Source organism: Sparassis crispa, assembly GCF_003851025.1.
Source record: "Sparassis crispa DNA, contig_000010F, whole genome shotgun sequence".
NCBI lineage: Eukaryota > Fungi > Basidiomycota > Agaricomycetes > Polyporales > Sparassidaceae > Sparassis > Sparassis crispa.
The window spans coordinates 1,182,084-1,205,874 of NW_020939758.1; the positions used below are offsets into that span (position 1 = coordinate 1,182,084).

Genomic DNA, 23,791 nt, shown 5'->3' on the forward strand with positions numbered 1-23,791 from the left:
TGTACTTCAACACGCCCACTCAGAGTGACAGGGAATAGAGTATATAAATGATAAATGAAAATACTTACGCCAAGCCCATCCCCGCTGAAAACTTCTCATGCTTCTCACGAGGAAGCCCCTTCGTCAAGACATCAGCAACCTGATTTCCGGTAGGAACGTACTCAGGTTCGATCTCGCCGGAGTCATACTTCTCGCGGATGAAGTGGTAGCGGACGGCAATGTGCTTGGTGCGTTCATGGAAAGCAGCATTTTTGGATAGCGCGATGGCGGACTGATTGTCGATGAGCAATGGAGTAGGGCCCTTCTGAACCTGTCCAATCTCCGAGAGGAAAGCGCGAAGCCAGACTGCTTCCTTTGTACCATGAGCTCCAGCCATATACTCAGCTTCAGTGCTGGACTGCGCCGTCGAGTGCTGCCTCTTTGAAGACCAGCTGACAGCGCCTTCCGATATGAGGAAAACAAAACCTGTGACCGATCGATGGTCGTTGACGTTCGCTGCCCAATCTGCATCCACGTATCCGAGAAGGGGTTCCTTCTCCTTGGTAGTGCCACAATAGACAAGCTTCTTGTCTGCTGTCCCATGCAGGTAGCGATAGACTCGCATAAGAGCAATCCAGTGCTCCTTGCCTGGTGTTGCAGCATGCTGGCTCAACGCGCCCACTGTGAACGCAAGGTCGGGGCGAGTCCCGATCATTGCATACATGAGAGAGCCAAGCGCGCTCTGGTAAGGCTTCGGGTCGATCTCCGCCTCCGAGAGCTTGACGAGCTTCTGGTTCTGTGCCATAGGTGTGCTGACCGGGCAGCAATCGGCCATACCATGTTGTGCGAGACACTTCTCGACATACTGGTGTTGCGAGAGCTCGAGGACACGGCGAGGACGATCACGAGTGATTTCCATGCTGAGGAGCCACCGTGCTTCGCCAAGGTCGGTCATCTCGAAGCGAGACTTGAGATCTTCCTTGAGGGTGGTGACAGCAGTGAGGTTGTCAGAAAGAATGAGCATGTCATCGACATAAATGGCGATAATGAGGAGAATACCGTCATCGTTCTTGTAGAACACGCTGTGGTCCGAGTGGCAGCGGGTGAACCCAAGCGCCTCGAACTCAGCACGGATCTTCTTGTACCACTCACGTCCAGCCTGCTTAAGACCATAGAGGGCCTTGTTCAGCTTCCAGACGAGGCTGTTGGACCTGCGGAAGCCAGGGGGAACCTTCATGTAGATCTCCTCATCAAGATCACCATTCAGGAATGCCGATTTGATGTCCATCTGGTGGATCTCGAGGTCGAGCTTGGCAGCAAGAGCAAGTAGTGTTCGGACAGAAGCGAACTTTGCGACGGGTGCAAAGGTTTCGTTGAAGTCGAGGCCCTCAACCTGTGTAAAGCCCTTGGCAACAAGTCGAGCCTTGTACTTCTCGATTTCACCGTCCGGTCCACGCTTAATCTTGAAGACCCACTTGCAGTCTATGACCTTGCGATTCCGCGGGCGCTCCACTTCGTCGTAGAGCTCCGCTTTGACAAATGCGTGTAGCTCCTCTGCGCACGCAGCCTTCCAGCGCGCAGCATCGGGGCGTGACATCGCCTCCTCGTAGGTCTGTGGTTCATCCCAGCTTGTGGCTTTGTGAGCATTCTCTGCATTGCCCACTTCCTCTGCGTTCTCCGAGTCTGCCGCTGCGGCATCAGCGCCCACTCCACCCACATCATCCTGGCCCTTCGGTTTCCGTGTGTAGGAGGACACGAAATAGCGGTCATCATCGGCCGCTACCGGTGCCGTGCGCGTTCGACCTGAACGGCGCAGTTCCGGAGCTGGGGGAGGAGGTGGTGGTGGCTGCGCGGCGCGCGCGGCGTGACGCCGGCGCCTAATTTCGGGCAGTGGAACGTCATCGTCGCTGTCCTCATCCGCATTGTCATCGTCATCCTCGTCGTCGCTGTCATCCACATCCAGGAGTGCAGGTGTGTCCTCATCTTCATCTGGGACATCTTCAACAGTGGGTCTTGGCGGGCGCGGAGACAGCGGCAGCTCCGGCCGCGCGTCGGGCGCCTCCTGTGTAGGTGTGACGTCAATTGTGATGCGACTGGGTGCGACTTTGGTGCCTTCGTCGAAATACACGTCGCGGGATTCGACGATGCGGCTGGTCGCTCTGTGAACCAGACGGTAGGCCTTGCGATTTGTGGCAAACCCCAGGTGCGTGCACTCGAACGTTTTCGAGTCGAGTTTCTGACGTTTTTCCTTCGGAACGTGGACATAGGCTTTGCAGCCGAAAACGCGGAGGTGCGCCACGCTCGGCTTGTTTCCGGTGTAGGCCTCGTGTGGTGTGAGGTTGTCAGGGAGAGTGCGGGTTGGAACAGAGTTAAGGATGTGTACTGCATGTAACACAGCATCACCCCAGTATGTGTTCGGCAGTCCAGCGTCATTGAGCATGCTCCTGGCCATCTCCTCGATAGTGCGGTTCATCCGCTCGGAAACGCCGTTCTCCTGTGGAGTGTAGGCATTCGTCTTTTCGTGGTGGATGCCCTTCTCCTTTAGGTACGCTTCGAATTCCTTCGACTCGTACTCACCACCACCATCAGTCCGCAGGATATTGGCACGCTGCCCGGTCTCGACCTCAGCTCGTTCAACAAAAGCTTTGAAGTGTGAAAGCACTTCATCCTTCTTCTTCATGAGGTTGGCGACAAGGTGGTGCGTGTGTCCATCGATGAACGTGATGAAATAGCGGTGGCCGGACCGTGTCTGAGTCTGCATGGGACCACAGACATCGGAGTAGGTGCGATGGAGAATGTGGGGATTCTCGACATCTGACTCCTTCGGGATTGGCTGGCGTGTCTGCTTGCCATGGAGACAGGGCTTGCAGGTGACGTTACTCACCTTTTCTCCGACGATCGACATGCCCTTGACCATTCCCTTTCGCACCATCTTCAGCACGGAGTCTACGGAGATGTGACCAAGGCGGCGATGCCAGACCTGAGCACTCGCACTGGATGTTGTCTCCTTAGCAACAAAAGCGTGGAGTGGGGGATCATCCATGGAGTCATCGTAAGAGGGAGGGAGATCTTCTGCCTGCAGGATGTAGGTACGCTCGGGGAGCTGCGTGGTCACGTCGAGAACATAGAGATTTCTCCGCATGTACCCAATGGCACTAAGTCGGCCCTGGGCATTGCTGATGTGACACGTATCATCAGCGAACCTAACATCGTAGCTGTTGCGGTCAAACTGCGAGACAGAGAGCAGGTTGCCATTGAGATCTGGGACATGGAGAACTTCCTGCACAATGCCAGTGTTCGTTGAGCCATGGTCGACTGCTGCATGGAGTGTGACCTGACCGATACCAACGGCGAGGATAAAGCGTTCATCTCCGAGGTAAACACGCTTGGGCGTAGCAAGGGCACGGTAGTTTACGAACCACTCGCGGTGAGATGTCATGTGGGAGGAAGCTCCTGAATCAACAATCCAGCGGTGCAGGTCATCACCACGTGCCAACTCCTCAGCAACGAAGAGGCGGAGCATCTCGGAGTCAGCCTCACTGACACTGACGATCTTCGCAGATTCCTTTGCATCAGCAGCCTTCTCAGCTTTCTTGTCGCCCTTCGCTGTGGTGCCCTCCACCTGGCTCGCCTTGAACTTCCGACACTCGTCCTTCGTGTGACCAGTGTAGCCACAGAAAGCGCACTTGCCCTTCTTCTTCTTGTCCTTGTCCTTCCCCTTCGACTTCGACTTGGTATCAGCATGCTTTGCAATGAGTGCAGATGCTGCGGTCGTCTCACCACGTCGCTTCTCCTCGCTAAGGACCTCATTGACGACCTTCTCGACTGTGAGTTTCGAGTCAGAGGCCATAAGGATAGTGCGAAGGGTTGAATAGGATGGAGGAAGGGAGATAGCCATAGCGATGGCGATGAGCGTGTCGTCTAGCGTTAGCCCGAGTGTCTCGAGGATGTGGGCCTTCTGCTGCATCGTGTTGAGCTGCGGCTCTAGCGGCGACTCGTCACTAAGTGTGCTGCGGAAAAGGTCGCTGATGAGATAGGCTAAGGTTTGCTTGCCTCTGCCCTCGTAACGTCTGTTCAACTTCTCCCAAGCGTCCTGTGCCGTCATCGAGTACATCACACCGTTAAGCGGCTCGTCCTTGAGCGTCAACGTGATCTGCGCGAGAGCCTCATTGTTCCGGACATCCCACTCCGCCTTCTTCATAGTATCCACTGTTCCGGGGTCGGCTTCGGTGCCGTCGATGAGCGAATAGAGACCAAGCAACCGGAGGATGGTAGTCGTGCGGTACTTCCACGTCTGGAAGTTTCCGCCATTGCTTTCGAGGAACGGGACATCGTAGAGGCGCTTCGACTCAGCTTTGGAGCTGGCCTGAGATATCGGCGGGTATAGAGACATGGTTCGACAGGGGTGTGAACGAGAGAAGCAGGTTGTGGGAAAGGAAGGTGATGACGAGCGATTGAGTTCTCGATATTTCCGATGCTGTCAGATTCAGTTGGAGCCGGGGCTCATAACCTATCGCGAGTACGCGGCGAGGGGGGAAGGCGTCCAGGGGATGTCTAACGGATCTAGAGCGGGACCAAGCGCAGCTCAGTCTCGTGCGATAGCAAACGAGTGACTGTATTAATACTAACCTAGAGCGGGACCAAGCGCAGCTACTACAGGTCAGTAAGGAGATAAAAGGTAGGTAAAGAAAGTATTCACCTCAGTCTCGTGCGATAGCAAACGAGTGACTGAGGTGCATCGTCCGAACGTCCGCCAGTACTACCTACGTGATTACGTAAGTAACGTGGTGGCGTAAATACCGTACTACTCTGCCCGTGTCGCAATGTATGTACTTCAACAGCTCGCGTGCGTTGGCATCAGGCTCGACGTCGCGGAGGAGGAAGGAGACGATGATGGATATAGTCGCTCGTTCGGGAGAGAACTCGCTCTGAACTTGGACAGTGAGAAGCCGGGTATCAGTGCTGCTCATCTGCGCAAGATCTGTGGTATGGACCCTCTGCCTGGTGATGGTACACCTTCCTCTCACCAGGATAACATGACCGCTCACGCGCTTCGACTCCCGTGTGTGCAGACAGGGCAGACTTATCCCGCGAGCAAGTCACGGCACCTATTGACAGCGACGAGGACGAGTCGGGCGGCTCTTTCGGCCGTCGTGGTCGTTCTCAGCGTGACGATGAATGTGTTGCCTGCTGAGTGCTTATACCCGCACATGTGTTTTGAGATCGTCCTCGAAGGCTTTTCTATACTAACGTATGTTTTCCCTGTGTTTTCCCTGTCCGCGACCTGCCTTCTACCGTCTGAACTATGTAACCCTACTGCTGAGAAGTTCCGATACAACAGTGCGATAGTGAACTAACTTGCATTTTGCTCGTAAAAAAGATGCGACAACGTACAGAGAAAAAAGTTGTATCGCTTTTCTAGTACCGCCGTTAGTCGCGGCCACTAACGCTGAGAAAGGCGCTGGAACACTATCGCGATACGTGCCCAATCCAAAACTCTACGGCCTCCCCTCCCGAACCAACCCTCTCGCCCACTTGCTCGAACACGATCCCAATCTCACGTACCATATTCCAAAGGATTCGCTCAGAGGAGTCGCGTTCTTTATATCCTAGCAAAATCGACGGCGACTTTAGTCGCGTCGCGATCCCGGTCTCGTCCCCGGCTTGCTCGCGGTGCGCACCTGTGAGGGCGGAGAGAGTGCGGACGAGGGAGGGGAAGGATGAGGTGTTGTAGGTGACGTCGGCCATTCTGGGCACCACAACAGTCAATTTATGATCTAGTGAAGACACCGTAAGCGTACAGAATGAGGTCCAAGTCGCTCACGACGGCCGACACTTCGTTCGGGAGTTGTTCGTCGTCCCAGTCGAGGACGAGTGCGCGCGGACGGGTTGAAGTCGATCGAAATAGCGCCTCGTTTTCTGCAATGTTATGTACTAGGAGAGGCATCGCTGAAGCTTGCGACAATGCCAACAAATTTCAGACCACGTTTACGGACAGAATGAGAAGTCACTCACGGAGGTCAGTGGTTAGTATGCATCCTCCATTGCTGGAGGACGGAATAGCCGCACGCAGAGCTCCCACCGTCAGCGAGACGATGCCAGTACCAGCACCTGCAAGGATCAGAGACAAGCGGTGCAAGATTTCTCTGCTCACTTACCTAGTTCGACGATATTCCGTGGTTCACGCGACATCAATATATCCAGCAGGTTGTCGACAAGGGGAGCGGAGTCAGAAGGTCGCGCCTGTGCTAGACTGGCGATCCAAGAGCTCAGCCCGATCCCGCTGTCCCATACTTTCTAGAGATCTTCAAGAAAATTAAACTGTCACGGTGAGAACGCGACACTAATCGCTCACCTTGTCGAGATCGAACGACGTCTGCTCTTTCACATGCAAAAAGAGCTGGTCTCCGGATCCCGCCGCGATCCTGTACACGCGCTCCACCTGTTCTTGCTTTCCCATGGTCGAGGATCCAGCCTTTGCGGACAAACGCGAAGAGAACAGGATGGGCATAGACAGCACAGGGAAAGGCCGCTCGCCGAGCGTCGCACCTGCGAGATTCACGACGTGCGGGTTTCCTGAAGAGTGCGCGGTGAGAACGAGCCGGAAAGACTGGCCTTCCCGAATGCCTGGTGGAAGTGGGACCGCGAGCTCCTTGTATGCGCTGCTCTTCCGCCATGTCGTGAGTTTCTGCGGCTTGCTGATGCAGGGAAACGTGCTCGCTCTGCCGTTTGGCGGAGTGTCGGCGGACCAGGCGTAGTAAATGTCTTGCTCGCCGGCGAAGAGCTCGGTGCGCAGGTCATTAGCAATCTGAGGAGTAATAGATATGGAACCCGAGGGAGAAGTCTGCAAAGGGGGTGGTCGGAGGAAACTCAGATAGAAAAACATAACGCGGTGGCGGAAAACATGTGGAGAAGAGATCTCTCCGACTGGGACAGATCTCGTCGAATGGCTTACGTAACGCAGGTGATCTACGCGAGTATCCAAGTGGTTGCCGCAGAGGCTGCTCCCCGACCACGAGCTTTTCTATCTCTAGCCCCCGCCCCCGCCCTCGTCGTCGTTACGGACGATGAGCGACGAAGGATACCCGTCCTCCTCGTGGGAGAATGCCGACGGCTCCGAATCTCACCACACTCACACCCACAACGTCTACAGCCGCTCCCCACTCGCACAGATACAGCCGCTCGGCGTCTCTGCAGACTCTCTTAACTTCGTACCGCCTACGCCCACAAAATCTACCTCACCCCCTCGCTCGAGCGTAGAATCACCGCGCAGACAATCCGAGTCCAGATGGCGTGAAGGCGCGCTTCCGGCGACTGTGGAATATCTCGACAATGCAACCGCGGACAGTGCCACTCTGGTAGAAGCCAGCTTCGACGAGAACGTGCTACGAGCTCTTTGTGAACTTGATGTTAGTCTCTGTCTCATTCGTTTCATAAATGTCAGTTCGGACGAATTTAACGTCGTTGAACGACAGTGCGGTGTTCCACTGTTACTTGACCGGATAAAGCAGAGCATGGTTTCGTGCAGGGTATGTATTTGTCATTATATGCATGCTCTTATCTCTTCGGTGGTTGTCTGTAACGAGCTCGCTGGTCGCACGTCTAGGAAGCATCCGTTTTCTTCAAGAAACGCGCGCTGCTGGAAGAGGAATACGGGAGAAATATGCAAAAGCTCGCGAAGAGCACATCTGAGGCATATGCGGCGAATGACGGGAAGGCTGGGTGAATCCTGTATGCCTTCCATTTCTTTTTCTCGTCTCACATCGTGCCGTAGGTCCTTCGTTAGCGCCTGGCATCAGACGATGAAGAACCATGAGGTCTTGGCAGAGAACCGCCTTCGTTTTGCGCAGCGCCTGAACGAGATGAGCGAAGAGCTTGCTACTCTCGCTAAGGAGGTAGATAAGAACCGGAAACAGGTGCGTCGTTCACTATCTTTTGTGTGTGGGTGCGCTATAACGCGCTTCGCGGCTCCCAGACCAAAGAGCTCGCCAACCGATACGAACGCACTCTCCAAGACTCGGAAATAGCGACGGAGAAGATTAAGAACAAATTTGACGTTACCGCGGAAGAGCTGGAGCGTTTGTTGTTGCAGAAGGAGGGAGAATCTGACCGGGAGGCCGTGCAGGGTCGTTCACGCGGGGGTGCAGGAGGAAAGCGGGCGATAGGGAAGGCCGTTGCGAAGGGAGGTCTTCTTCTGAAGGGACGCAACCCGGGCAATGTACGTGTCCTATTGTCGACGAGATCGATTCACATTCAATATACACCTACGTGCAGATTCAAAAGCAAGAAGATGACGTCCGAGCACGCATGTCCAATACGTCAGATACGTACCGCAAGATGGTCACTGAGACTCAAACGATCCGGCAAGAGTACTTCAATTTCCAGTTGCCTCGAATCTTGCGCGTAAGTTGTCTTGTTGAAGTAGTAGTCAATAATCCTGAGTTCACTTTCTGGGAAGGCTCTCAAAGAGTGCGTGGACGAGATCGACTTAGGAACGCAGTACCATCTCTCTCGGTACGCGTTCCTATACGAGAACATCGTCTTGAGTGACGGGACGACGCTCGCGCCGCCCGACGACAGTACGAGACTCTTTGGCTATCTGATATTTGCCGCTGCTGACGAGTAACGACAGCGTCCTCGGGTCTTAAGTCGATCATTGAGTCCATCGATAATCGTTCGGACTTCAAGACTTACATGCAGAACTATGCGTTCGCTCATGGTGGCGCTAACAACCGTGGACCTCGCCGAGACGGGCCCCGAGAAGAAGGATACGTAGGTGGTTACATGATACCCAACGGGCCACTTGTGTTGATGCTATTTTTCCAGCTTCCACCTATTCCGGCCCTGAGCTCTCACCCCCCTACCGCCCAGGCTAACACCAGCGTGCACGTCGCGGACAGAGGGCGGCCGACGTTTGGCGTTGATCTCGCAGAACAAATGGCGCGCGACGGCGAGGACTTGCCCCCCATCATGGTCAAGTGCTGTCAGGCCATCGAGAAATATGGACTGCAGTCACAGGGTATATACAGGATAGGTGGGTCAGTGAGCAAGATCGCGAAGTTGAAGGAGCGGCTGGACCGAGGTACGTACATTTTGCACGCCCGTGGTGTGATCTGAACATATCATCGCAGACCTCGATTCGGTGGATCTCGATGCTGAAGAGTGGAGTTCTGACATCAGCAACGTAACGAGTGTGCTCAAGATGTGGCTGCGAGAGCTACCGGAGCCCCTTCTCACTTACAGTCTCTATAAGAGCTTCCTAGATGCTGCGAGTAAGTTGCTGCGCCGGTTTGTGTGGCCCGTCTGTTGACGCGTCTGCAGGGAACGAGAACGAGCGACTACGACACATCCGGTTGCATGAGCGCGTTAACGATCTGCCCGATCCGAACTACGCCACACTAAAGTATTTTATGGGCCATCTTCATAAGTGCGTGCACTTTGAATGTCTGGGCGCACGATTCTGATAGATTCTGCTAGAGTGGCCCAGCACGAGTCCGAGAATGCCATGTCGATACAAAATCTTGCCATTGTATTCGGTCCGACACTATTCGGGCAGAGCCAGACTGGCACGAACGGCCAAATGGACAGTGGGCCCGCCATGGCAGACGCGCCAATCCAGAACAAGGTGCCTACCTTCGTCGACTATTGCTGACCCTCTCCGCTAACGTAGGTCGATGCAGGCCGTCGAGACGATCCTAGAGCACTATGTCGACATTTTCGTGGACGAGAACGAGACGGCATAGCGATATCGCTCGTATGTATGTCTCTCCACGGCTGTGCTGGTGGTCCATCCCTGTTGTCTATTTATTGCGGTTTTACGGTTAGCGCAATGTATAATTGATACCCGTACATGTCATAGTGGCACCATAAATTATTGCCTTGTTCCAGCTCAGGTTGCGCGGCTTGCACAGGACGTTGTGGGCTGTTTTCCATAGACTGTTTGTGTCATCCTCTCGCCACCCGTGCACGTCGGAGACAACATGACCGCGAATCATTGCGACCCCATGGTTGCACATCGTATTTCTTGTAGGTCCATCACGCATGCAAAGATTGAACGTTCGTCGACGTGGAGATCAGCGCCTTCGCGAAGGAGACGCGGAACAGCATACGTTGGACCGTAAGCAACGTCCGTTGTCTTTCTTCTGCAATCTGGTAGATGCGACCACATCCACTTGGTCGCAGGAGACCGACACAGCCCAAGCTGCAGGCTAACACCTCGACTCGTACGGCAGTCGTCGTGCAACGTGAGCGGTCACGATAGATGGAGGGATGGTATTCGCAGCTTACGATACTGAAGTTCAGCGGTGGCTGCAAGCAACATGCGATGTTTGTCATTCTGAGCGACCACCTGAATGGCAGAGAGCGGCCATTCATGCTTCGATAAGTCGAGTATCCGGTCGCACGTCGCTTGTAATTGCGGGAAATGCAGTAGTTCATTTGAGACCAGCTGCGCCACCGTGGCAGAGAAGACCTCGGCAAGAGAGAGCGCCGGAAGTTCAGACTTCCTCACAGTAACTAAGGTCGCAGGTGCCCGGGTAGAAAGGAACGACCGCAGAGATGCAAATGCAAAACACAGGTGAGATCGACCTTGGCAAGAGGACACACCGTCACGTCCACATAGTAAATGGGATAAGCTCGTAGAGCCGTGCGGGTACAGGTGATATCAAGCACAGGCGTCTTGCAGGCGTCCGGGCAGAAAGGAACGACTGCCAAAATGCAAATGCAAAACACAGGTGAGGCCGATGACCGTCCAGGCTGTTAGTGGCGACTCCAGCGAGGTATTGTAAACGAAGATTCAAAAAGGCTTGGATCGGCGCCGCAACCACGCTGCACGGAATCAAGCGGCACTTGCAAGAGGGCATCAGATCGTCACGAAGGAGGCGGAGACAGTTACTGTCAAATAACTTGATGGACTTGTAGTACACGGGAGTGTACATAATGCATCTGACGGCTTGCTTTCACATCGCCCTGAAGAGACCTGGCATGCCGAGTCACGTAGAATCAGAAGTAAGCGCCACGTAACTTTGTTCCCGAAGTACTGATTATCTTTTCAAAGGAACCAGTTGCAAAGCTACGCCTGACGATGCTCCCAACGCGCGCGCTGTTTTTCACAAATCACGAGAATGGTACCGGTCGAGGGACAGGTTAAGGACAGAAGATCATTGAATACGGACTTTCGACGAGCTCCGAGGATGCTGTCATGTCGTGTGCCTAACAATTCTGGAGTAATCAGAAAAGGGGCTTCAAGTTATCTTTGCTGGGGAAGATGGGACGAGCTTATACAACCTCGAAGCATGCGGCATGCGGTTGTGTAACTTGTGTTCGGATATAGCCATTCGGAGAAACAGAGATGCGTGCTGTGCAAGGAGTGCCACTGGGCCGGCTCCGATCCCGCCAACACAGCGTTGGTGGCCTTGGAACCACTCGCCTTTTCGAGTCGGACCGCTCTCATTATGTTAGTGTTTCAAGGGACACCCACACTCTTGCGTCCCCTCTTCCCCCCTCTCCCATTTTTACAAGCTAGTGGTCGATCGTTCGGAGTTCCTTTCGCTGGAACACATCTATGTCACTGACCTCCGTCGACAAAGCTGCTTTCGCTCGGTTGGCGCAGTCGCAACAAGCTGGTTTCAGCTCAGGTAAGTGTATTGCCCTTTTTTTAAAATTAGTACACATCCTGATGACCCGCCTCATAGTCGCGGCACTATGCTTCCTTGCATGGGATATCTGTATCACGACCGATGCTGAGGTACATTGCTCGTGAACCGTCTCTATGCACGATCTTCTCAAGAACAGTTTTCCAGGTCACGTACATGTGGTTGTACGTTGTGTAGCACTGATTCGATCCCTGATGTTGAGTATCGACGGTCAGGACACCCTGGTCATGGACGAAGTTGCTGTACTTCGTCACGCGGTACTACTCACTGATAGCCCTATGGTACGTCTTTTTGCGCTGTCGCTCTCTGCTTAGGTTTACAATAATCATTACTCCAGCATTGTCAATAGACATCATATGACATGTCTTGAGTGGCTTGTCTTCGAGGGTTTCTCGGCGCTTGCGCTGGAAATTGTTGTCGACCTCATTCTGATTCTCCGCCGTGTGTTTCTTCCGCACGCATTCGTTTGTATGCCTGACGCCAATTTCCGTCACAGTATACGCTATGTACACGGGTAACAAAAAGGTGCTAAACAGTATGATAGCTGTGTTTGTGCTCTGCATCATCATCATGGCGACCAGCCTCGGGATCAGCATACCGAAAATCATGATCAGCCCCCAGTGTGTCGAAGCCGTGCTCCCGAGCTACATGATCGTCTACACGTGCGTCTACGAGCCGTTCAGTTTGAGGATGAGTCGTCTAAGCGTTTTCTGCTCTTTCAGCATCGCCTCGATCGCATGCGAAGGGTTCCTATTCACTCTTGCAATGCTCAAGTTCCGCGACACCAAACGCGGCGGGTGGGGGAACAGGAGCTTATTGACAGTCCTCATGCGAGACAGTGCCGGAGCTTTCGGCATCCTCTTCGGCAAGTAGCTGTTTCCTCCACCCGTTTGCTGTGCATAATTCTGATCCGATAAATTAGTTGCCATGATTGCCAACATGGTTTTATTCACGCTGGGACCTCGGACGCTTGCAGCAATGGGTTTCCCGTATGTGCACGCCGTTGTAGTTGTGTCGGTGAGATTGATGTCTGTACAGATGGCTATTAGCGCTCTTAGGCACCATAGTAAGCCTGTTTTCTAGCCTCCCCTGCCATCACACTCTAATTTTATGTGCCGCGCAGGGCCCACGACTATTTCTGAACGTCCGTGCAGCGAACAGGGAGCACCTTACCCCGTCCGCGCTCAGTCAAGTTGACATGAGCCGGGACCTCTACTTCGCGGTCAATCCAGACGACCTCGATCTCGTGGGCGAGGCCGAGGGTGATGATGAGTTCGACGATTACCACCGCAATTCCATGACGCCGCTCACGTCGCAGGCGCGGTCGGAAGTATAGCCGTGCTTCGTCATCGAGCTATGTTTCTGAAGTTGATATAGTACGGTTCATCTAATGGAGCATACACTCAATGAACATTGATGAGGAAGGATGTGTGTACGGATGTCGATTCGTCCCCCACAGATTCCGTGGTCCGAGAGTGATGCAATGGACAGAAGGCGATGAACTTGACCTTCAGTATTCATGAAGGGGTTGCAATTAAGCAGAAAAACTAGCGCTGCGGGCCTTACTCTGATGTCTGCAGTAGACTCATGGGGTCTAGCAGACGGCTCTCGACGTACATTTGAATCTTCAGGAGACGTTGGTTTGTACGGGGCCTGATACTGTGTTGCACCACGGTACATAAAAGCGAGAGGACGAAAAAATAAATCAGCTTTGGCTTATCTTGCGTGATTCGGACGGTGCTGCTCGCTGAGAACCTCCGTTTGGTGCAAGAGCATGTACTGCTAAATCGAAGTCCATGCAGCTCTGCAACAATGACAATCCGTGAGTTAATAACAAACAAGATGCTGGACGGCGCGACCTAGATCTTGAACCCCAACAACAAAGCGCCGGAACATCGTCGCACTGCGACGCGCAGTTCATATAAATGCGGGGCATCGCACTTGGGGCGGTGAGCCCCTTCTGCATTGATGTCACGGCATCGGTATCAGTACGACAATTTGTGATGGATGCCGGTACCATCTCCATGCACGCGCCTCCGATCGCTGGCGCCTCTCGACGCACACCACCACCGCCACATCTATACCATACGACCGTCAGAGAATAACGAGGGTACCACAAAGACAGATCCATGCGCCCGAATCGCGCGAAGTTCGACGATGAGGTGTACGGTAGGCGTGGTATGGCCAATCGACATGTTCGCGCTCGGCCAAACGAGGAGTTCGAATAGCATTCATGCATGTGGTTTATATGGATACCCTTCGCAAGATGCGAGAAAAACGAGAGGCTGCGCCCGAACTCGAGGACAGATATCAGAGTCGCGATCAGCAGACAGACCCTAAACAGCACTGACTGTCTTGTTAAATAGCGTATCTGTCATGTCTAGCAGGTGAGCGGTCAAGTGCCATATAGATAGTCGAGTCACTGCTGGATATAGACCGCCCAACTCGACCCAGAGATGCAGAGGAAACTTTGCAGATCGGTGAAATTTCATCGAACCGCCGGCACGAACGACGTACACGCTGTCAGTCTTGCGGATAAAGATCGTGTCAGCCGAATGTCTTCTTGAATTTTGCGCATTGGAAAAATTGCCAGTAGGACTTGTGTTAGTGAGCTTTGACAAGGAGTGTGCACCGCCGACCTACGAATACAGCTTCTGAACCGCATGGAATGTACGGCCTCAATTCCGTACAAAAGTACGCCATGCGATCGATGCTGGTTTGCGCAAGCGTCCAGTGTTCAAGGTATTCGTATGTTTCACATAGCTGAGAGGCCTGTTGGGGGCTCCGTACTGCTGTCTTCGGGTTTCGGACGATCCACCAACCAGGCACCTACTACCGAGTATAGATCCCATTTTTGGCTCACCGAACGCCATCGCTATAGCAAAGACTCCTCCGAAAACACAGCCGCCGCATTTCAGGATCTACAGAAAACCGTCTTAGTCACCGCGTACAGAAATCACACGCCGTCTCTAAAGTTTTATTTCCGATAGAGGTGGACAGCTCTAGTCCGGGAAAACATGAAGCCTGACGAGTAGTGGTAGGGGGTAAGTTCGAGAGGGTGCTCGTACGGCCCAAGGCGGTGTGCAGAGGTGTAGGCTAAGCTATCGACACGAATCCAAGGTCGAGGTAGAGGAGGTTGAATAGGATGGCGTGTTTGAGAGGGCAGACCTTCAGCATGCGCACGCAAGATGGCGGAATAATTATCATGGGGCCAAGACCTTGAGAGACTGGAAGCAAGCGGTACAGTACTAGTTGAAGTATTCAAAACAGAGCAGGTCAGATGTGTATTGTGTAGTACTAGTACATACCGGTAGGATCGAGGGCAGAGGATCGTCGGAGCGAGCGACGTAATCCGAACGCGGGAGAGGCTCGGAATAGATAAGATAAGCAGCAAACCTCGACCACCACAGTCATCTGCTGTGCCCATCGGTCCGTCTTGGTCTTCTCTCCTCTTCTTCTCCTGTTCCCCCTCGACTGTCTTCTCTGTTCACTATTCTTCACGATGGCTAACCCTTCATTAGCGTCCGATCCAGGATTCAACCCCATCCTCCTCGCTCTCCCCTCTCTCACTCCGAGTCTTGCACTCGAGGTACCTCCTACGCTCCACGAATGTCGCTTCACCTTACCTCATCCTTCAGGTCCTTCCGTATGGCGTGACGCTCCATAGGCTTTACGTGCAAGCGGATGGAAAGGTATGTTAAGGCGATGTCATGTTTTGGACATCGCTAACAGCTGCGTAGACGCATGACATCCTCATTGGCCCTGAAGCACCTGCGGAGCACCTCACACAGAAGTATACCAACACCATCATCGGTCGTTATGCCAACCGAGTTCCCTCAGGCACACATACGTTCTCCCGCAATGGCTTCACGGCAACACTCAACGCGAAACACAACGAGAGTCCCGACGTCTCCCTTCACGGCGGCATCACTGGCTACGATCTCGTGCCCTGGGAACCTCTCATAGACCCGTATTCTGCCAAGTTGTTCACTCAGGCCGAAATCCAAACTATCCAGTCTGAGATCCCGGCATCGTGCATATTCACGCGTGTTTCTCCCGATGGTGAGGAAGGCTATCCCGGTAAGCTCCTCGTCGAGGTCCTCGTCGGTCTCTTGCAGCCACAGAGCCCGCCCACCAAGGAGGACACTGAGTACAACCTCGGGAGCGTCTTGCTGAACTACCGCGCGAAGCTGTTGGATGCAAATACGGTCACGCCCATCAATCTCACACAGGTGCGTCTTCGTGATCCCTGCTGATGATGCGTGCGATTGCGTCTGACTGTCGGTGATCGGCTCGATCGTGTCAACAGCACTGGGGCTTCAACCTCGACGCATCGCTCCAGGAAGGGCTCAGTGTGAAGGACCACAAGCTCGTTATCAAGGCATGTTATTCTTCTATCTTCGCGTCGCCATGTCTATCTGCTGCTTCATAAATCTTCGGGAATCTTTTTTTTGCTCGAGGTGTTCGGTCTGCTACGCTATTTTCCGCTCTTCAGTACTGTCTCCACCTTACGTCATGATCTGCTCGCTTCTATCACATCTCGCTCGGCGATCTCTTCTGTTATTTTCTGTGCCATATAATTATTGTACACGTTGCGCCTTCGCCCTTGCGGCAGTGCTGACCACTTTTGTTCAGGCCAACAACACTGTCGCACTCCAGAACAACTTCCTCTCTACCGGTGTCCTCTCTCCTGTCAAGGGCACGCAGCACGCACACTCGGACAAGTCCACGGGTAAGATCGGCGAGAACTGGCCCGAGCGCGGATACGGTGCGCCACAGTTGTACTGTACCAGCTGTACTTATTGACCGTCTGCTCATTCTCCGCGCCTCCACGTCCTACGCGTGACGGCAGACGAATTCTACGTCTTCGCACCTCGCCTGACGCCCGCGCCGACACGCGTGGCTGAGAGCGAGTTGAAGTCATCGGTCGATCTCGTCAAGGCGGCGATCGACGCCAGCGCGCCCGGGCGTGATTCCGTGGTTGAGCTCGAGAGCGATCGCAGCGGCCTGCGTCTTGCGTTCGACACCAACCGTACGTTCACCGCGAATCATATCGGGATTATGTGCTGAATAGATTGCGCGCGCGTAGAGTCCGGCGTACAGTTCTACACGAACAACGGTAGCGACCCTTCGAAGACCGCACGGAAGAAGATCCACGGCGGGTCGGGCAGTAAAGGCGACGGATACGATGCTGGATGTGCATTCTATTCCTTAACGTTGTTCGCCTCGCGATGCTGATGATGTTGATCTATTCCTTCCAGCTGCAGCATTCCTCGAGTTCCACGAGCCGCTCGCGGCGTGGCTGCACCCCGAGACGCAGGGATCGTCAGGCAGCGACACGCTACTGGCGTCGGGCGAGATCTACAACAACTTTGTGCGTATGGACGTATGGTACAAGAGCCCGACGCCGCTCTAGGTTACGTCGGTGACGAAAAGCGTTGAGTTAGAGGCAAGTGCCTCGGTGTAGGATCGAGTTGGATATGATTTGGAACTGGTGCGGTGTATACTTACGAATCGCGGGGAGACAATGTAAGACTACCGTATGTGATCTGCGTGCTCTAGCGTCATTACTTCATTCTGAGAGTCATTAGACCAAAGCTCAATGTTGGCAAGATGGCCGAGCGGTTAAGGCGTGTGACTCAAGCGAATGCTTGACCCTGTAAGGGTTTAAAGTCTTCTCATCAGGGAAACCTGGCGTGGGTTCAAGTCCCACTCTTGTCATGAAATTGTAAAGGGTTTGGTTTTGCAAAATCAAACCCTCTATAATATATGACAAGAGTGTCCCTAGTTTTGGCCATTTTAGTGCAAGAGCCAAATATAAGAAATGCTCGCGTTGATGTTCCAGTGTAAGGAAAACCTTGCGTGCTCAGGCTTTTTGTTGGCTCATGGTAGGTAGGTATATTACCGGCATTGGTCCCATTCAGGAACGCCGGGTTGTTGCACCTAGATCACAGCTATGTACCCGTGCGCAATACACTACTGTAATGTAGGATACAACGCATCCAGGACAGAGATCGTGGGCTGTTGATAAATTGATGCTTCGGCGCCGTCTGGTGGCCAACATTCGGATCCATATGACCATACCTCGACCCGTGAACGTTTCGCAACTTAACGAACATCCATATAATAGGTGGAAAACAATGCTATGTTTGTGGATGCGAGCCACTGATGTCGTTCAGATGCTGCTGCCTTGAACGCTGGGCTTCAGCGTTAAAATGCAGATGTTAACTTATCAACTCTGACATATCGGACCGAGCGGCGTCGCGATGCATTTGGGTATCAATGCGAATATCAGGTACCGAAGTACAGACGGCTGATGAGATAGAAGCCTGCTTATCTGCCATACGAAAGTGAGTGTGGAGCCTTCGTATTGAGTGTTCTAACCACCGACGTCCATGCCAGCCGTATATATCGCTGCGCCAGAAGGTGCTTACCGAGTTCTGATCACTGGATTTGGGGTACGTCGGTCCGGGCTCGTGCGCGATTATCTGACATTGCGGCATCGTCTGGCAGCCGTTTGGGACATACGAGGAGAATCCATCGTGGCTCGCCGTGCAGAAGCTGCATAACTGCGTCCTCGGTACCGACTCCTCACGCCAGATGCATATTACGGTGCTCGAGATTCCCACCGTGTACACCTCTGTCCTGAGCATCTTACCCGGTCTGCACGCCCGGCCCCCGGTGTTACCTCCTTCCACGCATCCCGAGTTTCCACCCGCGTCGCCGCCGAAGGATGGCTACGATCTCGTCTTCCACGTTGGCGTGGCCAGTCGCGGCTCCATCCGTGTCGAGAAACTCGGCCATAAGTATGGCTACGATTTGCCGGATGCTGAGGGCAAGCAGGCTCCTGTCGTAGCCGCATCGGCACCGAAGGAGGTGCCTGCCGATTCGGATGCGGCGAGGGCGGAGCGGGAGAGACCAGGAGAAATCGGTGGGGCAGGTCCAACGCGCATCCGTGGGTTCGGGAAAGGGTACGAAGCATTCCCTGAAGAGATCCACACTCTGATCGATGTGGAGACGTTGATCAACAATGTGAAAAGCTTGGGTGTTGAGGTGGGTGCGTTAGTGGCCTTCTTCGAGTGTAGACTTTACTTCGAATTGAACAGAGAATCGTGGCATCGACGGACGCTGGTCACTATCTCTGTGACTTCACGTATTACTGCTCGCTGGCTGAGTCCCAGAGATCGGCATCGACGTGCGATAAGCCCTCGAAGGTTCTGTTTTTGCACTGTCCGCCAGTAGACGAGTTGTGTTCGGAAGATTTGGCGGAGATTCTCAAGAAGGTGGTGGCATGGGTGGGTAGTAATGCATGACAAGATTGTGTTCAGTGTATGTACCGCATCGTAACGCGTAGCGGTTCTGAGCGCACTGACATACGGAGACAGCTAGGAGTACTCGACTCAGAATCTAACCGTTACACGTCAGCCCGACTACAAAAAATGGATGCGCCTATGAGGGTTCTATCACGATGATATGGATCACGATGATGGTGGTTGATCTTCTCGTCGTGAATCTTTTCCGAAGCGGTGCGGTGAGCGGATGACATCCTTCATACTCACCTTCTCCCCGATCTACTCGACATTGTCCGGTGTCTATACTCACTTTCAAATTTCTCACTGGTGAATGTGATCCTGAAGCTCCACAGTGTTGGCCTCATCACTAGAGTCGACGAATAATATACTTTCGAACTGCGGTATCTGTCACTGGTGCTATTCTTTCCGCTGAATAGTAGTATATACAGGGTATCTCACAGACAAGAGGCTGACATTGTTTCAAGGAAAGAGTAGTGGAGAAACCTTGCAGTCATGAGTGGCCCCCCTAACCCGTCACAGCTTCTGACTGAGGCTATTAGACCGCGATGAGATAGCATCCTCGCGAGCAAGTACGCGCCTCCGAACAGACTCCCGCAGTCATAGTACGAATGCCACCAGAAGAGCGGCCAGTGACTTAATGTTCGCTGCGTGTTCCATCTCCCCTCTCCGTCGATGCTATCCACCAGTAACGCAATGTACGAGTCTGCCGGCATAACTTGAATGTAAATCTGGAAACCCAGTGTGGTCAACGAGAAGAAAGGGTCTTACACATTTAGTGTATACACGCACTGTGGCACCAGAGATCGATAATTGGAAGGGATATTTCCACGGTGAACGAAGTCCAAGGTTATCGTGAATTCGAGACGGTGATGGGTAGTTTAGCCCCTTAAAGTTTTATGTGGAATGGTGTATAACAAACTCATGGAGTTCGATTTTATACTGCAGTACCGTTAAAAAAATACGCCTGTGTAGAAATTTGTGTTCCCAGGACAGAAAGGCCACTTCGAGTACCGCCGTACAATAGGTATCTTACAAAGATGTCTCGAAGATTCCCGTTTGTACTAAGTATCCTGAAGGGGCGCTTTAGGCTGTGGGCGTGTGTGGGCACCACGGCGATCGAAGTGATCGATTCCATGCCTGAGCAGCATCGGACAGTCAGGTTCAGTATCCGGGCACAAGCCGTAGAGCACCTTGCCAGAGTCAGACCGGTGCGAATGAAATCTAAGTATGGAGCTCATATACAAAATGGATGGTGTACCAGTAGCCCAGCTGCAGGAATAGTGGCGACAAGTAGTACTTGCTGAGCGGTAATGACACCGGCGGATGAAGTTTTTATCGGGTGCTCAACTCGTGAACAACTTGAATCTGAACGCTCTGTCTTCTGTTTCCCATCTTGGTCAATTTTGGTCTTCAACGATAAGAGAAATATGTACATACGTACATAAATATAGCTAGGTTCACAACGATCTACGGAGAGCCTCTCACAGACTTATTACTGATTCTCGACCAGGGCACTGCGAACAGCATATCCGAATCTCAAACCATCCCAGTTGACGTAGAACACGTTCATGTCAAAGAACAGTGCGACCCACGGGTCGAGCTCTCCGCCGTCCATCGTACACAGTGATACAATGGAGGGCACTACGGGTCCATTCAGGCCTGCACCCTCATCCGCAACTTTATGCGCGATATCTCCCGACCATCTGTCGTAGCTCCGCACCGGAGAACTCGTGGTAGCCTGAAAACATAAGCATACTCAAATTCGGGCTCATCCACTCGCCTGCATCCGTGAGTGTGCTTAGCGCTATGAGCACCTCTACTAAATCCCCGGTAGTTCATCACAGTAAGCACCGTCGGTGGCCAGGTAGGAAACAACGACATGAGGTCGCCTGCCTGGTCGATGTCTTCTACGGTGAGCGAAAGTAGATGCAATTGTCCTACTCAGCGCCGGATGCCGTACCGCTTGATTTGCATTGTTGAGCACTACGAGAAGGGTGCGTAGGGTCTCCGCGGTGACGCCCTCGAACGTGCATTTTTCCAAGCGGCACCTGGCAACCGGTGGATCAAGAAAAAAGCATTCAAGCTTGACATTAACCAGGGTGAGCTCCCGCAGATGCGTAAGGGGATGCCAAAATTTGACAAAGGCAACTGCTTTGAAATGATCGCGAAAGACTGGCGCGAAGTTCGAGATGGTCAGTGTCGTAATTAATGTCAGGGTGATCGACGCGGAGAGATATGCTGCACGGAATACCAGCCCATCCATGTCCATTTCAATCGGCCTTCGTGTGCGGAGGCGTTGGTCAAAACGAGTTTGACTAATGGTAGCCTGCCAGCCGCCACCTTTCCGTTCCATGTTGTCGAAGTCGAGAACGCTCGTATTCAAGTTCACTCCATCTTTAGACAACTACAGGATAGAAGTATGCCTCTGGGGGTGCATCGTGCAACTTGCTGTGCAGACTGAGATACACCAGGCGGCACGCATCACCGTGTAGAGCTATGTGGGGGAGAGGGATAGAGCCGAAGTGCAGGACGTCAATGCGAAGACTCCAGCGCGACATGTGAGGACGGAGCATACACATGGCTGCATCTACCCGCCCATATTCCAACGGATCGGAGAGCAAGCTTGTGGGGCGGCGAGTGATGGTGATCTCCAGCGGTCAATCCGTGAAGAGACTGAGATACGACCGGACTACTACCGACAGTGAGGTAGAGTCATGGCCAACAAAGATAACTAGACGAGTCCAGAATGCGGATATTTGAGAGAGCGTGTCCTTCCATAAGTGATAAACAGCAGCAAGAGTATCTGGGAGCTTTGTCGGAGAGTATACATCGTCATCTTCTCAGAAGAAATCGTCATGAGCCGTCGTACCGATGTGTTTGCACGACATCGAGTACACAACCTCGAATATCATGATCAAGATATCGACAGGGGGATCATTGAACATAGTATCTTGCGTTTTGCTGTATGGTGTTAGTGAAGACAATCAGATTCTGTATCCTGAGTCATTATGTGCCATTTTTCATGCGTCTGTTCAAGTGGAATATGGATCTTTGACAATGCGACAGCGAAATGTGGCGTACCGCGCTCGGAGCCTCGAAACTTGATAGAGTCTTCTAAATATGCCTAAAACACAATACAGGTAAAACCAAACTCCAGAAGCCGACTAGCGAATGAGATTCGTCTGTGGGTCACGCTCATATAAGTAATGCATACGACCTCTCGCCAAAGCAGTTGTTATCTGGGTGCAAGAGATACCGTAGACCGCAGTATATCACTCGAAGGAGCCGTTATAACACCGTGAGTTTCACTCTGGCGAAAGCAATTCACTGAACGTGAGAATGATAGTAAACAGGAGGAAATGACTCGGACTCACTCTTTCCATGGCAGTTCAGTAGGCGAAAGTCTAAGATCTAAAGTCACAGCATGTGACAGCCACTGCCAGCAGCAATGGGCCGCCGACGAGCGACACGGCTACGCGCAGGCTCTTGTCTATTTGAACCAGTTCTGCTTGTACGTGTACTTCTCTCGGTAATGAGTTGTAACGTATGGCAACGGGTCAGTCATGCAAAAAAAAACTTCATGCACGACGAGCATTTCGAGCTCCAGATAGTGTATCAAAAAGTATGTCTGAACTTTCGCAGTGCTCGAACGTCAATATTATCTCACGTTTGCATAATGTCGTGTGGATATTTTCAAGGATGAAAGTGCATTCTAGCCGCCTCAGGGAGATCTACTTGGAGAGACTATGAGCAAGTGCAAAGGCGCTCGGTCATATTCGGTGGTGTTCAAACGAATCGCACCAAGAGGCGGACGCTTTGAACTTCGATTGTGTTTGCTTGATCTCCTCGCTATGGAAATTTCTTTGTGGCCTCGCCGATAGCGCATGCTCGAACCACGCCACTGGCCGCTTCGTCCACAGTATAAAGGGACCCTCCAATCCTTTCAAGCCCGTCGCAGCGCGCTTCTCTAACGCGGCTCCTCTAAAATAACCCGCTGTCATAGACGAATCCTTCGAACTCCAGATGTCCAGCCTCTCGCACAAAGGCCACGGTAAGCGCCACTGCACACATCTATCCGACGACTACCTCTGATGTGTCCTCATTGTTAGTTCTTCCGGCCGGCAGGCGTAAAGCGCGGCCTTCGCTCACAATTACTATCCCACCCCTCCGTAGTTACTCATCCATACAGCTTACACCGTCTACGCCACCCGCGCCCTCCACGTCCATCCGCAGGCACCTACCCGTCGCGTTTGACGCATTACTCCTTTTGTGGTGTGCAATTTCGCTCTGGTTCGAGCATACACTTGGCGAATCGGTGCTTGATGCCGCAGGCCTTCGGGGGCCCGTGGCCGACGAAGGATGGGCGGCCGATGTTACGGAGATGGTGAGTCCGGGCGTGGCAGCTACTTATGCTCCAGGTGCGCTGGATCGGATGGTGGCGCGTGTCACAGGGATGGCGCGGGCGCGTGCGGTTGGAATACAGGCCGACGCAACTGAGGCCGTGGTACAGGACACTGTGAAGGATGCAACCTCAGACGAAGACGTCCAGTTTCGGCCATTGGAGATCTGGTTCATCATGTCTCTGTGCTGCATGATGTTCGTGGGTGTGCTGGTATTGCTTACAGAGACGCTCGCTGGTTCGTTGCATGAGAACCGTGACCACTTGTTCCGAAAGGTTCGCCAGGGAAGAATTGCGGCGCTTGGTATGAGCCTACTTACCGCGGTGCCGCTGAGCGTCTTGATTCTGGAAAAGCCGATGGCGTGGGTACTGCACTGGTGCAAAATGCTGGTGGACTGGCAGTCGCTAGTCCATCGCAAGGCTGACTAGGCTAGCACGCTGTCTAG

At 53.1% G+C, this 23,791-nt stretch overlaps 8 protein-coding genes and 1 non-coding gene across 9 annotated transcripts; 7 read left to right on the forward strand and 2 right to left on the reverse strand.

The window, feature by feature from the left end:
* Positions 1 to 64: 64 nt before the first annotated feature.
* SCP_1203980 (Retrovirus-related Pol polyprotein from transposon TNT 1-94) lies at positions 65 to 4,372 on the reverse strand (the record flags this gene model as incomplete). Its single annotated transcript, XM_027763280.1, has 1 exon — positions 65 to 4,372. One exon carries the CDS (start codon positions 4,370 to 4,372, stop codon positions 65 to 67), a length of 4,308 nt encoding a protein of 1,435 aa, XP_027619081.1.
* A 430-nt stretch (positions 4,373 to 4,802) lies between these two features.
* SCP_1203990 (hypothetical protein) lies at positions 4,803 to 5,173 on the forward strand (the record flags this gene model as incomplete). The annotated part of the gene is made up of 2 exons (XM_027763281.1): positions 4,803 to 4,989; positions 5,052 to 5,173. The coding sequence occupies 2 exons, from the start codon at positions 4,803 to 4,805 to the stop codon at positions 5,171 to 5,173; spliced, it is 309 nt and encodes a 102-aa protein (XP_027619082.1).
* Positions 5,174 to 5,448: 275 nt separating this feature from the next.
* On the reverse strand, positions 5,449 to 6,865 carry SCP_1204000 (hypothetical protein; the record flags this gene model as incomplete). The annotated part of the gene is made up of 5 exons (XM_027763282.1): positions 5,449 to 5,728; positions 5,781 to 5,934; positions 5,995 to 6,090; positions 6,138 to 6,276; positions 6,335 to 6,865. The coding sequence occupies 5 exons, from the start codon at positions 6,863 to 6,865 to the stop codon at positions 5,449 to 5,451; spliced, it is 1,200 nt and encodes a 399-aa protein (XP_027619083.1).
* A 181-nt stretch (positions 6,866 to 7,046) lies between these two features.
* On the forward strand, positions 7,047 to 9,722 carry SCP_1204010 (hypothetical protein; the record flags this gene model as incomplete). Its single annotated transcript, XM_027763283.1, has 13 exons — positions 7,047 to 7,388; positions 7,455 to 7,508; positions 7,586 to 7,701; positions 7,754 to 7,895; positions 7,955 to 8,197; positions 8,254 to 8,382; positions 8,438 to 8,558; positions 8,612 to 8,751; positions 8,806 to 9,061; positions 9,111 to 9,251; positions 9,301 to 9,406; positions 9,457 to 9,604; positions 9,660 to 9,722. The coding sequence occupies 13 exons, from the start codon at positions 7,047 to 7,049 to the stop codon at positions 9,720 to 9,722; spliced, it is 2,001 nt and encodes a 666-aa protein (XP_027619084.1).
* Positions 9,723 to 11,542: 1,820 nt separating this feature from the next.
* SCP_1204020 (predicted protein) lies at positions 11,543 to 12,969 on the forward strand (the record flags this gene model as incomplete). The annotated part of the gene is made up of 10 exons (XM_027763284.1): positions 11,543 to 11,615; positions 11,673 to 11,725; positions 11,781 to 11,797; positions 11,849 to 11,914; positions 11,971 to 12,074; positions 12,130 to 12,295; positions 12,356 to 12,498; positions 12,556 to 12,622; positions 12,672 to 12,699; positions 12,757 to 12,969. 10 exons carry the CDS (start codon positions 11,543 to 11,545, stop codon positions 12,967 to 12,969), a joined length of 930 nt encoding a protein of 309 aa, XP_027619085.1.
* A 2,166-nt stretch (positions 12,970 to 15,135) lies between these two features.
* Positions 15,136 to 17,049, forward strand: SCP_1204030 (hypothetical protein; the record flags this gene model as incomplete). Its single annotated transcript, XM_027763285.1, has 8 exons — positions 15,136 to 15,222; positions 15,272 to 15,325; positions 15,374 to 15,865; positions 15,943 to 16,014; positions 16,269 to 16,401; positions 16,486 to 16,665; positions 16,723 to 16,830; positions 16,895 to 17,049. 8 exons carry the CDS (start codon positions 15,136 to 15,138, stop codon positions 17,047 to 17,049), a joined length of 1,281 nt encoding a protein of 426 aa, XP_027619086.1.
* Positions 17,050 to 17,240: 191 nt separating this feature from the next.
* SCP_t1204040 lies at positions 17,241 to 17,354 on the forward strand. The gene is made up of 2 exons: positions 17,241 to 17,277; positions 17,311 to 17,354. It is a non-coding gene; the product is annotated as a tRNA-Leu (tRNA).
* Positions 17,355 to 18,028: 674 nt separating this feature from the next.
* On the forward strand, positions 18,029 to 18,946 carry SCP_1204050 (hypothetical protein; the record flags this gene model as incomplete). The annotated part of the gene is made up of 3 exons (XM_027763286.1): positions 18,029 to 18,091; positions 18,147 to 18,686; positions 18,740 to 18,946. The coding sequence occupies 3 exons, from the start codon at positions 18,029 to 18,031 to the stop codon at positions 18,944 to 18,946; spliced, it is 810 nt and encodes a 269-aa protein (XP_027619087.1).
* A 4,023-nt stretch (positions 18,947 to 22,969) lies between these two features.
* On the forward strand, positions 22,970 to 23,774 carry SCP_1204060 (hypothetical protein; the record flags this gene model as incomplete). Its single annotated transcript, XM_027763287.1, has 2 exons — positions 22,970 to 22,997; positions 23,056 to 23,774. The coding sequence occupies 2 exons, from the start codon at positions 22,970 to 22,972 to the stop codon at positions 23,772 to 23,774; spliced, it is 747 nt and encodes a 248-aa protein (XP_027619088.1).
* Between the last annotated feature and the right edge of the window lie 17 nt (positions 23,775 to 23,791).